This window comes from Galendromus occidentalis, unplaced genomic scaffold (assembly GCF_000255335.2).
Source record: "Galendromus occidentalis unplaced genomic scaffold, Mocc_1.1 scf7180000077456, whole genome shotgun sequence".
Taxonomy (NCBI): domain Eukaryota; kingdom Metazoa; phylum Arthropoda; class Arachnida; order Mesostigmata; family Phytoseiidae; genus Galendromus; species Galendromus occidentalis.
Genome location: NW_003805444.1, coordinates 347566 through 361307, shown reverse-complemented (window position 1 = coordinate 361307; position 13742 = coordinate 347566). Strand labels below are relative to the sequence as shown.

General features: G+C 52.2%; 1 protein-coding gene across 1 annotated transcript; it reads right to left on the bottom strand.

Moving 5' to 3' along the window:
• Positions 1-5088: 5088 nt before the first annotated feature.
• LOC100902993 (uncharacterized) lies at positions 5089-11118 on the bottom strand. Its single transcript, XM_003743998.1, has 12 exons — positions 11075-11118; positions 10740-10911; positions 10383-10624; positions 9948-10134; positions 9631-9852; positions 9236-9541; positions 8553-9033; positions 7217-8083; positions 6583-6759; positions 5795-6437; positions 5426-5556; positions 5089-5321 (listed from the first exon to the last, which is right to left on the bottom strand). Exons 1-12 carry the CDS (start codon positions 11116-11118, stop codon positions 5089-5091), a joined length of 3705 nt encoding a protein of 1234 aa, XP_003744046.1.
• Positions 11119-13742: the final 2624 nt, after the last annotated feature.

Here is a 13742-nt window from a genome sequence, read left to right as displayed (position 1 = left end):
AGCTTTTTTCTCGTCAGCCCCCGCTCATCTTTATAAAAGAGGCTAGAAGACGCGGCGAGAGATCGTTGTCCTGCATTATGACGTCCAACGCTCGGATGCGTAGGTTCCGAGTCGTAGCCCGAAGAGTTGAGGTCAAGCGCTCCAAGGTCTTGAATCGACGAGTGATGGATCGTCAGGAAGTCGGAAGCCGTATCGGCAAACCAAGACCTGAGCTGTATCTTGGCCCTCCGTCGCGCTCCTGCTTCCCGGATCCTCGTAACCGCGTCTTAGCTGCTCCGGTGTTTCACCCACGTACGTTCCCCTCGCCCGTTCAGAAGGGATCTCCTTGAGCTCGGGAGGTCGGTGGATAACGGCACCTCTGAGAGAGTTCGGGAGTCAAGCGCGGTACGGCTCTCCGGAGAGAGAGCTCAGTGAAAACCAGAAAGCGAGCGAGGAAACGCTCTTGCAGTCTTCGAGAGCCCGGCATTTGAATCAAAGTTGGAGGGAAGTTGTCATACTGTGCCCAGATCTAAATCCCTCAACATTGTCATCTGGCGAAATCCATGGAAAAACTGTTCCTGAAATGTCTGCGATGGCGTTGTTCCCAAAAGAGTGACTACGTTCAGCCTTCGCTGTCCCCCATCATGCGAATCCTCATAAAACAAGACTTCTTTGTTTTCTGTCGCAACCTGGTGTGGGGTCCCTACGATGGGTTCTCCGCCGCGGTGGCGACCGACCGTCGGAGCCCTCACACAGTCGGACCCGAACCCAAAGCTTACAATGAGATTGTCAAATATGCTTGGCTCCGGCGTGTTTGTGAGCCAGCAGCGGGAAAACGAGACTGAGCGAACTGTTCCGATGATTCCCCCCTCATACGAGTCTTCCGGTTCCTGTACTAGATTTTTTTCACCTCGCCCTTCGAATGAAGGAGGGTTTGAATTGGATTGATCTATCTTACTATACATACAATAAAACGACGCGAATTGCGATGCAGGGAAGCAGCCGCGTGCAACCCGGAGTGCCCATTCCTGAAGATACCTTGCCGATTTCTCGCGCCTTCTTCTTTCTCTCGGAGCAAGTTTCGGCTTCGGTCAGTTGACAAATCTCGCGGCGCCGAATTTCAAAGCGATCAAGGCTCCCATCGGCTGAGAATGAGGAGTCAAACGGCTCGTGGGCGATCGGTGGCGTCCCTGTCGTGGGACTATCAGCCTCAGAGGCGTAGCTTATACGTATACCGAACTCCCTTCGAACATCCCAATCCGAAAGAATTTAGAACGTCTCCACCAGCTCCGATAGTCTGGAGTCGGTTTCCCTGCTGAAGTCGGTTTCAGGATTCTCCCGAGTGTCCCGAATTCACCCCAGTCTATCGGTTTCTCCGGCAGAAGGCGCGACGAATGTATAGAAGAGCATCCAGAATACCTCAAATCACGGATGAGGATTTTATTGGTCACAGATTCGGGGTACGAAGGCAACATTCGCCTATCTTATACACACGACTAGTGCGGCTCTCAGCCGACCTCGCTGATGGTGACGACGGTAACCTCGACACTCACCGTATACATCTTCAAATTACATTTGTATTCAGGCAGAATTAGAATTCGTAGGAATATATTGTCGTCCTGGTGTTCGCCATCAACGCGGTCTCAAGGTGGGGAACGATGTGGGACAGTTTCAGACTTGTCTCTCACAGGAGTAGAGGACTCCACGATCAAGACATTTTTTCTTCTCAATTTTCGAACAGCTTGTCGTTCTATTGCTCGATCGCTCGCTCTTTCGGTCGATCAGTCAGTCAGCATCAAGTGCCTAATCATTCTTTTCAACAGTTTCAAGACCGAAGTACGGGCGGTCTCCTCGGACTGTTCGTCTCTTGAGTAGAGTCGACGCTCCCAGACAGACTCTCGCATCCGAGCATATCTCTCATAACCTCAATTAGAATCAGTTCTCATTAGTATTCAATCCAACACTAACGTCGGTGATTTCATACCATTACACCGATAATGATAATAATAATTATAGTAGGTTTAAGAATGACGATGTATTCAGGATGAATGTTTCTTGTTCCTAAACTCTATCAAGACCAGATACCTCGACGACGAAAGATCACGAATCTCCATACGGTTGTTGACTAGTCTGAACGAACTAATGGCGTTCGAATAACTGACAATCCTATCCACTCGACCAGATCAGAGTCGAGAACATGACGTCGGACGCAAGCTTCGAGCTCAGAGCGGATTCCCGTTGAATTTCGGACGAATCAAACCTACGCTCGGCTTGACGAAAGGTAGATTAAGAAGCTCAGGAACAATGATAACTTCCGTCTCTCAAGCCTTAAGCCGAGATCCTGAGGTAATTCACCGCGCGGAAAGCATCGGAAACGGAATCACATCGCTAGTCGCGAAAATCGAGCGTTTACGCTCAGAAATCGGGCTGCGAATCGCTGACAAAACCTGACCGATGATACAATGCTCGACTCCGACCCGGCGATGATTCATTAGGCAGCCCGATGCAGGTCGAGGCCCATTATTTAGCATACTGCACGATGGACACGCTTGAAACCCAATGACTCTCTCTTAGATTGTTGATTCCACAGGTCCAAGTCTCAGTTAGTCATCTTGTTTGATTGACGGTCAAGGGGATAATGAAATCAGATTCCACATTGTTGGAGGACGCGCCCCGTTCCCGTTTACCTAGGTATGGCATTTCTACATGGATGTCTATCGGGATGTCGTATAGATAATTGAGTGAATGAGGAGACAATGGCAGTCATCACTCCTTCGGTAAACACTTAAAGCTACCAAACGCTTTGACCGTGAGCAAAGCGAAAATTTTCCCTTTGATATAAGTGGTATGCTCCGTTCGGAGCCTAGACTTTGGGCCTGCTTTTACGCCGCGTAGATCGATGTGAGCGCTTTGTCGAGTACTCAGCGCTCCTCGCCCTCCTTGCGCAGCCGTTGGCTTCTCTTCGTGAAGTTCGGTCCGTGACTAGACGGTGCTCGCCTGAGAAGCTGAGGACTCGAATACTGAAGCTCGCCGAGATTTTCCCCCCAGAGTCAGTCTCATGAACACTCCCGTCGCTGCAGTGATAAGAGTGCCGAAACATTACGGATCAGTGCGTGCGCGGAAACCACCGTCACCGCCAATCCCTATATCGCACTCGGTCCCAGCCAGGAGGGTAGCATCAATCATCACCAATATATCGAGCGAGCTTCAGGTCTTACAGTCGATCTAATATGGGGTGGGTGTAGAGGTGTGTCATTTCGCCCACGGATGATGGGCAGCGCGAGCCCGGCGGAAACAATTCACGGCGTCACGTAGTCACGTCGCATTCGGCTCGTTTCACTGAAGGTAAAAGATCGCTGGTTTGAGGTCGACAGTCTCAAGCCGAAGAAGGTAGGTTCACGGGGAGGCGGCTGAGGAGTTCCTGACAAGTAGCTAGCCATTCGCATTTCTGCAAGCACTTCACAGCGCAATTTGAAAACTGGGGTCACTTCTTCCCGAAGACTCAAAGACAATGTTATACCCGAGAGGGATGCGCTGACCGTAGGAAATAAATGAGAGCCTCAGCTCCGGAGCCCCATCGGGAAACGGCTCCATGACGATGAGGGGCGAGCTCCTCTCCTATTCTCGTGAGCTCCTGCGACTCCTTCCTCACCGAACATAATCTCTCATCAAAGCAGTCGAGGCCGGCAATCTCACGAGGAGTCTCCATTGCGGGAGCTGTGAACCATTGGTTGACCCCGGATTTGCTAAATCCAGTCGCAAGTCACGAAGTTCTGAGTCTCACTGGAACCGCTCCGGAATGAAAGTAGACAGGATGACATCAGGGCGCTCTTTCCGAATTTCCCATCCTTTCATACATCTAATCGCGCAATTTCCATCCCCGATCGTAAGTTCAGTCTATCATCGGTTACGATAAGTCACAGAAAGATTCAATTTGTACTTGGATCCCTTCGGAATTGGATCAGATTTGACCGGAGTGACAGTCTCATCGCAGTGCGGAACGAGAAGCGTCGTTCAGTGTATAGGCAGGTACCGGGTACGACAGTGAACAGTTCTCCTTCACGCCGACTCAGCGAATCGATAATCCACAGATGTCAGGCATCACAAATCACAACTAGTCAAGAAGGAATCACAATTTTAGAGACGGGAGGCTCCGGTCACGGCAGCTCTGGGCTCATATAGAATCAGACTCCGGCAGCCGCTCATGTGGCTTCGCTCTGGCTTGATTACGGATCGGTGATTTCACCAACGGCGATATTCGAAACAAGTCATTGGTGTCCAACCCAGACGCCTTTTTTCGATTACTCCTCCAGCTTCGTCACGAATGTCATGCGTCACTTTATATCTCGATCAGAGATTGGTGTGGGATAATTCTTCGCGAATGCTACGGATGTAGACTCTGCTGACTCCCGCGCCGAATATATGACGACGCCTTATTTCAACGGATTCAGGAGGAGAAAACGATCATGACTCCGCGCTACTTATTCTCTCCTACGGAATCGTGTCAACCTAGCACTCGTATGAGGATATTCATGTCCGTGCAATTTCGTCACTTGGTAATGCTTTGGCTTCGGCTAATATCCTCCGGCTCTGAATTGTTTTTGGCAGCATCGACTTCCTTCTGTCAGGGATCGGTTTGGGCAACGAAGCCAGATGAAAGAGGATGATTCACATGAACAACGGGAACAAATATTGACAAGGACCGCGGATCACACACAAGGTCTCTCGACTCATTCGACTGTCGCTATGACTTCTGGTGGGGCGGACGAGAAGGGCGAGACCATCGAGTCTCCGCTGTTGCTCTTTTCCTCGTGTGATCAATGTTTCGATGACTTCCCGGCCGCTATAGCCGCACAGGGGAGAGAAGAGCGTGGAAGCGTGGAAGATGCGGCGACGAAGACGACGAAAAGTCGTACAGGAGCAACTAAGTAGACCTGTCGTAGCTCTTCACAGAAGGCTGTTTGGTTGTTTGTCTGTCCGTCTGTCTGTCTCTCGGTTGCTCAGTTGGCAGCTTTCTGCCCCGTTGCGTTTCTGTCCTGTCGACGTCATCGAGGTCTTCTATTTTGCTGGTTGTGCGTAAGGCCATGATGTGTTCTGGCCGTCACTACATTAGCCGTCCTTCAGTTCGACCTCGAGACATGTTTTCCCCGAGCTGCCGTATGAGGAAGTTGCGTTGCCTACGAGCCTGTTCCTACTCTTGGCGCTCGTTTCGCTTTTATGAACGAGCATGCACGACATCGGAGTCTCGCGCCCTTCGAGAGCCAGGACGCAGCATTCACCGCCCGGCATTATTTGAGCGCAGAGGATGCTCGTCGAAGGGGTATAGACAGCGAGACAAACGCCTGAAATCAAACATCGGAGCTCAAATCCTCGATATCCCCTATGATATTTCTCCATCTCTCGATATCACATCACGACCATACGTCGACTGATCCCGTCGTCTTACCCTTATCCACGTCCCACATTCTGACGCTGCCATCGATGTCCTGTTGAGAGCTATAGGTGAGCGCCACCGATCCTGCTTCGCTCTCGAGGCGAATCTCATCCACGGGGGCAGTGTGACCTTTCAAAGTGTGTCTGCAAACGCCAATAAAGATTCCTGTCAAATAGCCGTTTGATCCGAACAGGAGCTGCCTCCCAGAACAATCACAGACGACGGGAGCGCATGCTGCGAGCCGTGCGGGGGAGCTATGATCGGCCGTTGTTTTTCCACTGCTCCCAAGGGATCTCGGCAAATCAATAGAGACGATCGCAGGAAGCAATTTCTTCGAGCGCGTCGTTTCGAGTGACAATCGTTCGGAAGATAAACACTCACTTTCGTTGACCGGTCGTGAGATCCCACACGATGAGGAAGGCGTTATCGAGCCCGTTGATGACGAGCGATGCTTGTGAAGAAACCGCAATACTGACGCTGCTGCGCTGCGGTTTCCATTTTTTGAAGAGGGTTCCACTTTGAAGATCGTAAACAATGATGAAGTTCGGAGCGCTGTCCGAGAGCTCACGACACACGCACACCACGTAATGGCCGTCCGAGCTTATGGCCGACATTCGAGTCAGGAACTCGTGATGCGCAATACGCAGATCGTATAGGAGTTTTCGTTTCTCCAGATCCCACACGAGCAGGGGGAACGGTTTTTGAGTTTCATCGCCACAAACGCAGATCCGGCCGTTTCCCGATACTAGGAGGCTGTTGAGGAAGCGGTCCTCGCCAACTTTGAAAGTAGTTTCCAGGTCGCCACTGGTGAGGTTCATCATGTTGACGTACATACGGTTGCGTGACAACGAGACCACATAGTCGCTTGAATGGAGCCCGAAATAAGCCATCTGCTGGTTCATCACGCCCTTCAATTTGACCAGCAACTGGCCCGCATCCAAATCGTAAACCCGAAGTTCCCGATTGCAGAGAACCAAAGCTCTGCGGTTATCGATTAGACGCAGATCCCGGGGCTGATTGAGGCCTGAAGAGGAGGGATTACACATTGTTTAAGCTTCTTCATCTGTGATCAGCTTATCGCTGCCCGTAATTGACCGAGTGGCTGGCCGCTGGACAGCTCTACCGCACAGGAGAGAAAGAGAGGAATAAGGAAGAAACGAGGGGCTCACCGTATAGTCGGCGTACAGCCTTCTGTTCCACGATGCTCCAGACGCAGATCTCTTTGCAGTCTTCGCTGTTCGATACAACGTGGATTTTATCGTCTTTCAGGACGTAGAAGTTGCTGAACTTCTTCCCGGAGGATTCTGTTCCTTCCTTCGTTGACGCCTCGAGCTGCTTATCGTTGTCTGTAAGGTTCGGATCATTTAGAACAGCGGTCCTTGACCTGGGTTCCATGGAACCCTAGGGTTCCGCGAGCTCTTGCTCGGCTGCCCAGACTTTTATTCATTTTACCGAAATGGAATGAATTTTCTGAGCTCGAATGCATGCAGGATACTTCTAGGATCGTGGTCGTAGGTTTTGAGGTGATTAAGGGGGAAATATGGAAAGATAGGGTCCCAAGCCAACGATAAGGGTTCCGCGGAACCCCACCAGGGCTCCGCAGGGCAAAACAGGTTAAGAACCCCTGATTTAGAAGACGCTACCCGAGCTAACTCATCCCGCCCCCGTCGCTATAGCGGCTGCGATCTTGCGCCCGGTCTCGCGTCGGCCGAGAGACGCGTTTTGCCACTTTGCCTCGTAAAGGAGGCGCCGCGCCGGCTCATGATTTGAGTTGTTGCGGAGTTCGGGAGCGGGAGAACTCACCTAAGGCTGTGGCCGCATCCAAAGGCATCAGAGTTGAGACTTTGGTGGGTGCATCGAGCATGCTTTTGATTTTTTCAAACTTGTCGGTTCCTTTGGCGGCGGCGAGATGTTCCGTCATCTGCGCTTGAAGTTGAGTAGCGTCGTAGCGAAGAGCGTAACTGGCACGTTCGAGCACGTTCCTGAGGCTTCGGTCATTCACCGCCTCGAGCTCCTCCAATATTGAATACGGATCGGCAAACTCTTGGCACAGTCTTTTCAGAAGGTAGTCCATGTCATAGTAGGTATTGGGAACCATTTTGTTATTTCTGATTTTTTGGTAGGCGACCTCGTCTTGGATCAGCGTCGAGTATTCCTTATTCCAATGCGTGTCAAAGTAGTCATAGAGAATGTCATGACATCTCGGCGTTGCGGGATCGGCTTTAAGCAGTGAGTAGATCACTCTGCCGGCGTGATTTTGCACAATCAGTCGATGCGAGTTCACGGCGGCATACACAGCCCATATCGAATAGGGAGCGTGTCGACACTCCTGGTTCGGATCTATCATAGGGCTGGCGTTCTGATAGCACGACGGCTTCGTCGAGAGTAGATCCATGATGTCTCGTTCCATCATTCCGTATCTTGAGGACACGAGAAGACCCTCGAAGAGCTTCTGTGTCTCGCTCGAGATCAACTTGTCCAGCTCGAAAACCGGGTCATCGGACAGCTCCAAGTTCACCGTCTCAGTGAGTTCTACGGTCGACTTGTCGAGGTTGCCGATGTTTTTCAGTTTGGCGCAAGTCTCACTGCCGCTCTTGGCGAGGAGGACAACCGAAACGTTTGACGGTAGTTGCTCGGGAACCAGATCGCAGATGCCTGCGAGATCGTCACCTATTGGAGAAAAGAGACAAGCAGTCAGTATAATGTTGTTTTTTTTCTGCAGATTAACGTGAACCGGAAGAGCCAAGCCATTAGAGGACGAATCCGAGAGCGTCACCTAAGTAATGCTTCTCGATTCTTCGCGCAGCGTTAATAATAATCTGTCGACTCCACAGGCTCCGACCGGAACGTCTTCGGGGAGCTGATCCTCAGTTTGAGCGGTCGTAAAAACTCAGGTCACGCTGAAAGCCTCCGAACGGATCGTTGGCCCGGGCGATCACCGCGAGCCCGTTGAATTCTCCGGGAGTTCATCGATTCGGGACACTTCACGACTCAAAACATCACAGGATGTCACACCACGCAAAAACGCCCTCTGCGGAAACTCGATGAACCCGCCTGAGCGGAATGTCGATGGGAGCCGTCCCCCAGCCGTGGTTATCGCTTCCGCAGAGGTGAGAACGTGATTGCCAGCACAACTTACCGAATTGCATATCCAAAATGAACACGACGTCCTGGAGGTTCCGAGAGGTGGAAGTCGGTACGGAGAACGGATGGCCATGTGCTTTATGATGTTCGAGGCTCGCGCTGCCCTGCTTGGCGCTCTTGCCCGCGAGGAAGCACAATTGTTCCTGTAGTGAGCGCACTAAGCGGCCGAGAGTGGACGAGTTCACAGTCCGGTTGCAATAACGGAAAAGCACTGCCCGTTTATTATCGGCCGACACGTTGTGGATCATGTGCGCAGCCATGTGACCGACTTCTTTATTCGAATGGATCACGAAGAGTTTGCCGCCTTTGAGTCTCTGAGAGAAGAGTTTGCAGAACTCGGCTTCCCCAGTGGTCATTTCTTCGCTCTTCAAGAGCGTCTCTTTGATGCGGAATTGCTCGCACAGTTCCAAGAACAGCGAATCAGGGATTCCTCGACACGGCGTACTGGCTTCAACTTCCATGTCCTCATCCCTGACCTGCACGGAAGCGTAATTTTTAGTTTCGGAATCACCGGAGGCACTCCTGCCAGAGCCCCGCCCCGCCTATTAACTGACTGAGCTCAGAGCGCGCTTCCCGGATTTATCATACACGGCTGCTCCGCGCGCGGGAATCACCGCGGCGCTTCCTCGCAGAAATTCCGTGGGCGTCTCGCTTTGAAACCGCGAGCGAGAAACTCACCCCTTTGATGAGGCCCTCCATCGCGGAGCGGATGCTGCTGGTCAGTTCCTTAAGGTACGCGTCGTTATCTTTTGTGTTAGTTTGGCGTATGATGAGCTTCTGCGCCTCGGTGAGATTGTCTTCTAAGAGGCCGCGAAGATGGTTGTATCGCTTCGCCTGCCAACCATCGGAATCGACGTCGTTGCTGGATTCCGTACTCTTCTGGCGTTCCTGGGCGCCGCCTTGAGCGCGACGTTCCACCCAGATCGCGTGTTTGCCCCGCAAGCTATCCTCACCGGCAGTGCTGAGATCGGAGGGCGCGAAAACCTAGAGCGAGATGGGTCACCGTGAATTCTAGGAGGGACATTCCGTCGGCGGAAGTACGACGAGTGAGCGACGCAGTGAATTGAACTTGCCGTTGATTTCAGTTCGCTCTCAATGAGGGATACGAGGTATTTGTCCTTCATGGCGGGACTGAGGCCTCTCAGAAAGGCTTCCACCAACTGTGAGTGCAAGTCATTCGTGATGTCGGCGACTCTGGGCTCGTAGAGTTTCGCCATCCCATCGGAAACTTTGTAAAATCGTTGAACCACCGGTGAATGCTCAGTGCAGTTATTCAGGAGAGCATTGAAAACGTCCTGCCGAGGAAGCGGAAAAAATTAAGCGGCTTCCGAGAGGAGTTCCGATCTTGGTTTTTTTTTCCAGCGGGTTCGAATATCTGCCCTCCACTCACCTCGGGCAACTCGGCTGGCAGCGTGTACTGCAAGTGGCGGGCTTTCTCGTCCAATAGAACCAGTGCAACCAGTTTACCCTGGGTTTTCAAGCGATCGATCGTGAGACGCGAGAGCGACTCGGTTTTCGCGTGCTTCATCTGTTGATAATTCAGGGCCCAATGGAGATCCACGAAGTTCAGAGCGTATCTGGAGAAAAACAGATGAGTTATCACTATCGTTTCACTCTTAGATACGATATAGACTCTCGAATGGAACGATGGCTTTGAGCTTCGAACTCGAGGTGCAGCGTCAGATCACCACGGCTCTCTCGAGACCAATCGAGCGGGATCGCTCATCGTACGTGAGAACCCTCCGGACAGGCCGGGGCTTCCCGTCTTGATCGAGTGGAGCCGCAGCGTGGGATCTGTCGACGTCGTATGAACGATTCCACTCACCCCATTTTCTGAGCCATTTCGCGAACACCACTGAAGACGTTCTCCATGAGAAACTTGCGCTCGGCCAGCCAGTCTTCCGTTGAAATCGTATAGATGGTCACTTGCTTCGATATGTTCGCGAACAACATTTCGACACCGGCTTGCTCGGACGGATTCCGTCCTCGGAGTAGTTGGAATACTGTTTCCGGGAAGGTTTGTTGGTCCAGGACCTCTTCTTCTTGCGGTTGAGTAGCGGTCGGCGGCTGAGATAGTCGCAGAGCCGTTAACGACCGTAGAGACCCGTCGACTCGCAAGACTTTCGCAGGAAATGAGGCAGGTGATAATATTCGGAATATTCGGACTGCCATGAAACCTTACCTGGGTCGCGGGCGCCGGAGGCTGTTGTAACTGTTGTATTGTGGGGGGAGGTAGCGAACTTGCGGGATGCGACAAGGTCGGCTCATTTGGTCGAGCATCCACTTCACCGTACGGCACGGATTCGGACGAGGCCCGACGCCCACCTGCACCGCCCCCGGCATCATCGCCAGCTCTGGAATTTCATTGCACGATTTTTTTTTCTTCGAGACTTTCCACGCTACATCGCCATTTAAACACACTCGGCCGCATGCTCCCTCGTCGGACAAACTGATTCGGAGACAGAGAGATTAGGACCGTGGGAATCTACGCCTCAGATGCTTTCTGAGGAAGCTTACCCGGCACGTTTCTTCTTCTGCGCAGATGAGCAGTTCGCACCCATAACTCTGATCTGAGGTGGGCAAACACGCCGGAAACAAATGAAGCGAAACTTCCGGAGGTCCCGCGGAAACGATTATCCTGTGGCTCTTTATGGCCTGACCGCTCCTCCTCGACGTCGCTCCGCCTGTAGGTTCAATCATATCGGGTTAGTTCGAGGGATGCTTGCGATTTATAGGCGATGTCAAAAACTGACGCGCGATTTCCTCAAGGGACTCGCATCAGGATGAAGCATCCTCGGCCAAGAAAGGCATATCGATTGCGCGTAACGGGCTCTCCCCTTGGCCTCCCCCGATTATACCGTATTGTCTCCGTTAAAAGGCCCGGCTTCATTTTTTTCTAAGCCCCCTTCCCGGCAGGCTTGTATGGAAGAGAGCTTAATAATAGAGCGAGGCTTCTATAAATGCGACAACGGTTGTCGAAGGTTCATATTAGAGAGAGGTTTGTCCCAGAGAGAGGCTTCCACAGTCAATGCTCCCGCGGACGAATCATCGCGTGCGTTGCCGCTTTCGCTCGATGGGTCGAGTAGCACAAATTCGCAATGAATACATGATTCCCGGTGCGACTATGAATTTTTCTCTCTCTACGCTCTGAAGGGGGGTTGAGCCTTGCGCATGCACATTCGGGCCCCGTTGATGTGTCGAGGGCCTAGTGACACAGCGGGGCCTCTACTCTGATAGAGAGATGCTTCTGATAGGGGAAAGTTTTTTTTATTTCAGACGAATTCTCCAGGACGCCTATTTGAGAGGGACGCTGATAATCGAGAGATTCCTCCATTATTCCGAACCTGATTCTTAGGAAGCTTGCAATTGAGAGAGACTCGAACTAGAGGGAGGCAGTCGCGGTTATTCTAGAGGAAATTGAAGGCATATCAGAGCGATCGCCATTGAACCCATGTTTGACATTCATGTTCAAGCGCGAGCATCTCCCAAGCTCTCCTGTTGATTGTTCCGAATTTCTGTGGCACGTGTTGCCCTTCAGGCAGTTGGTACTTATTCTAAGATCTATTAGGTGGAGGAAGGAACTCGCCCATAGAACATCTACGTCACGATTAACTCATGAGCGCGCACTGGCTGTCGAGCGTTCCTCTCGTTGGTGGCACTTGGGTAGCAATGCCGGGGCTGGTGAAATGATTGCACCTGCTACACGTGACGACGGACAGTCATTATCCAGAAGAAACGGCACAACGACCACCGAAGGAGCCGACACCGCGCAGAATGTCATCCTCTCTTCCCACCGACGCATCGCGCTCGGCGGCTCAGCCTTTCCTTAGAATCTTCATGCTTTCGTGTACAGATGTCGATCCCACCGAGAATGCTTTGGGTGAGACAAGCGAGATAGGTACATACTGGGGCCTCGGACGGAGCTCGAGCTACGTCGAGAGGACACACCTTGATTACTTTAACGAAATGCATGAAGTCGACAGATGAATAATTGAACCATACCGTGTGACGGGCGGCGAATGTCCGAGACGTGTAACAAAATAATACCTAGATGAGGCGCGATGTCGAATTTTGGGACAGCCAGAATTCGGTTCGAAGAATTTAGTTTCCCGACGGATTTCCAGCAGGAGCCTCTAACTAATATAAATATTCGGATGAGCAGAAAATCGGCTCAATATTGCACAACAGCGTGCTCCGCTAATCCTTCAAACATGGTTTGGCGAGCAAGTTTCGGAGGAGGACACAGAAGAGGGCCGGCACTACGGTCGTCAGCCGGGGGATACGAGCATGGGATCCAGTCGCAGGCCGGCTTGCCGATGACATCCGGTTCGGCTCTCTCATAGCCCAAAGCGGGGCTTCATCGCTCATTTGCTTCAATACGGGCGGTCAGCAATGGGCGCATTGAGAAATATTCCATTCCAGTAACGGAGCGCTTTTGCGGGGGGAAGTGCGAGAATCTTGAGCCGACTCCGCGAGTGTGAGGCTGCTCGGGCAAGCCGTGTTTTACATAAAGACCCCCAATCTACGCACAACGGAGTTGTCCTATACACGAAGGCACCCGGCCTGCTAAAGAAATGGAGCCGACCGAGTTTATAAAGTCCATGACGACAGATGCGACCAAAGGATGAGACGTGGAAGAAACTGCGTCCTAGTAAAGCGCTCTGTGCTCAGTCACCGCTCGCGAGGGCTTTCAGGCGATCGATTCTCGCGGATGATCGCGAAATATTCAGAGAATTCCCCGCTTCGAGCTGTCTCAGTGTGCGAGGGGAGTGTCAGCTCGCAAGCAACGATCTTTGAAGTACCTGCGGCGGGCGTACGAATCGACCACCTGACAGTCGGCTGCATGCACCAGAGAGAGACTAGCGACCATCAGTTCCACGAGTCGCGACTAGAAACGGACACACACAGGCAGACGGACGGACCGACCGACCGACTAAGCGACAGACGTACAAGCTTCAGGCCAACGAGCAGTCACCTAGGTGGCTGGTCAGTGTTCTAGTCGAGGAGATGAGCGCTCACGCGATACTCACTCAGTCGCTTCTGGTGCGGCCCCGAAGGCCTCCGCAATGCTTTTTCCTCAAAATCCCGCTATTATAGGCGCTCTTCCCCGCTCGAGCCTCGAGGAGCATTCCAATGTCGAAGTCTGCGGGGAAAGTCTTTCTCTTGCACGTCGAGCCCGAGGCGT

Coding starts and splice junctions, on each gene's coding strand:
- LOC100902993 (XM_003743998.1), bottom strand. CDS start 11,118: ATGGGTGCGAACTGCTCATCTGCGCAGAAGAAGAAACGTGCCGG. Junction 10,135..10,382: donor GAAATGGCTCAGAAAATGGG/GTGAGTGGAATC, acceptor GTTTTTCTCCAG/ATACGCTCTGAACTTCGTGG. Junction 8,084..8,552: donor CATTTTGGATATGCAATTCG/GTAAGTTGTGCT, acceptor TTTCTCCAATAG/GTGACGATCTCGCAGGCATC.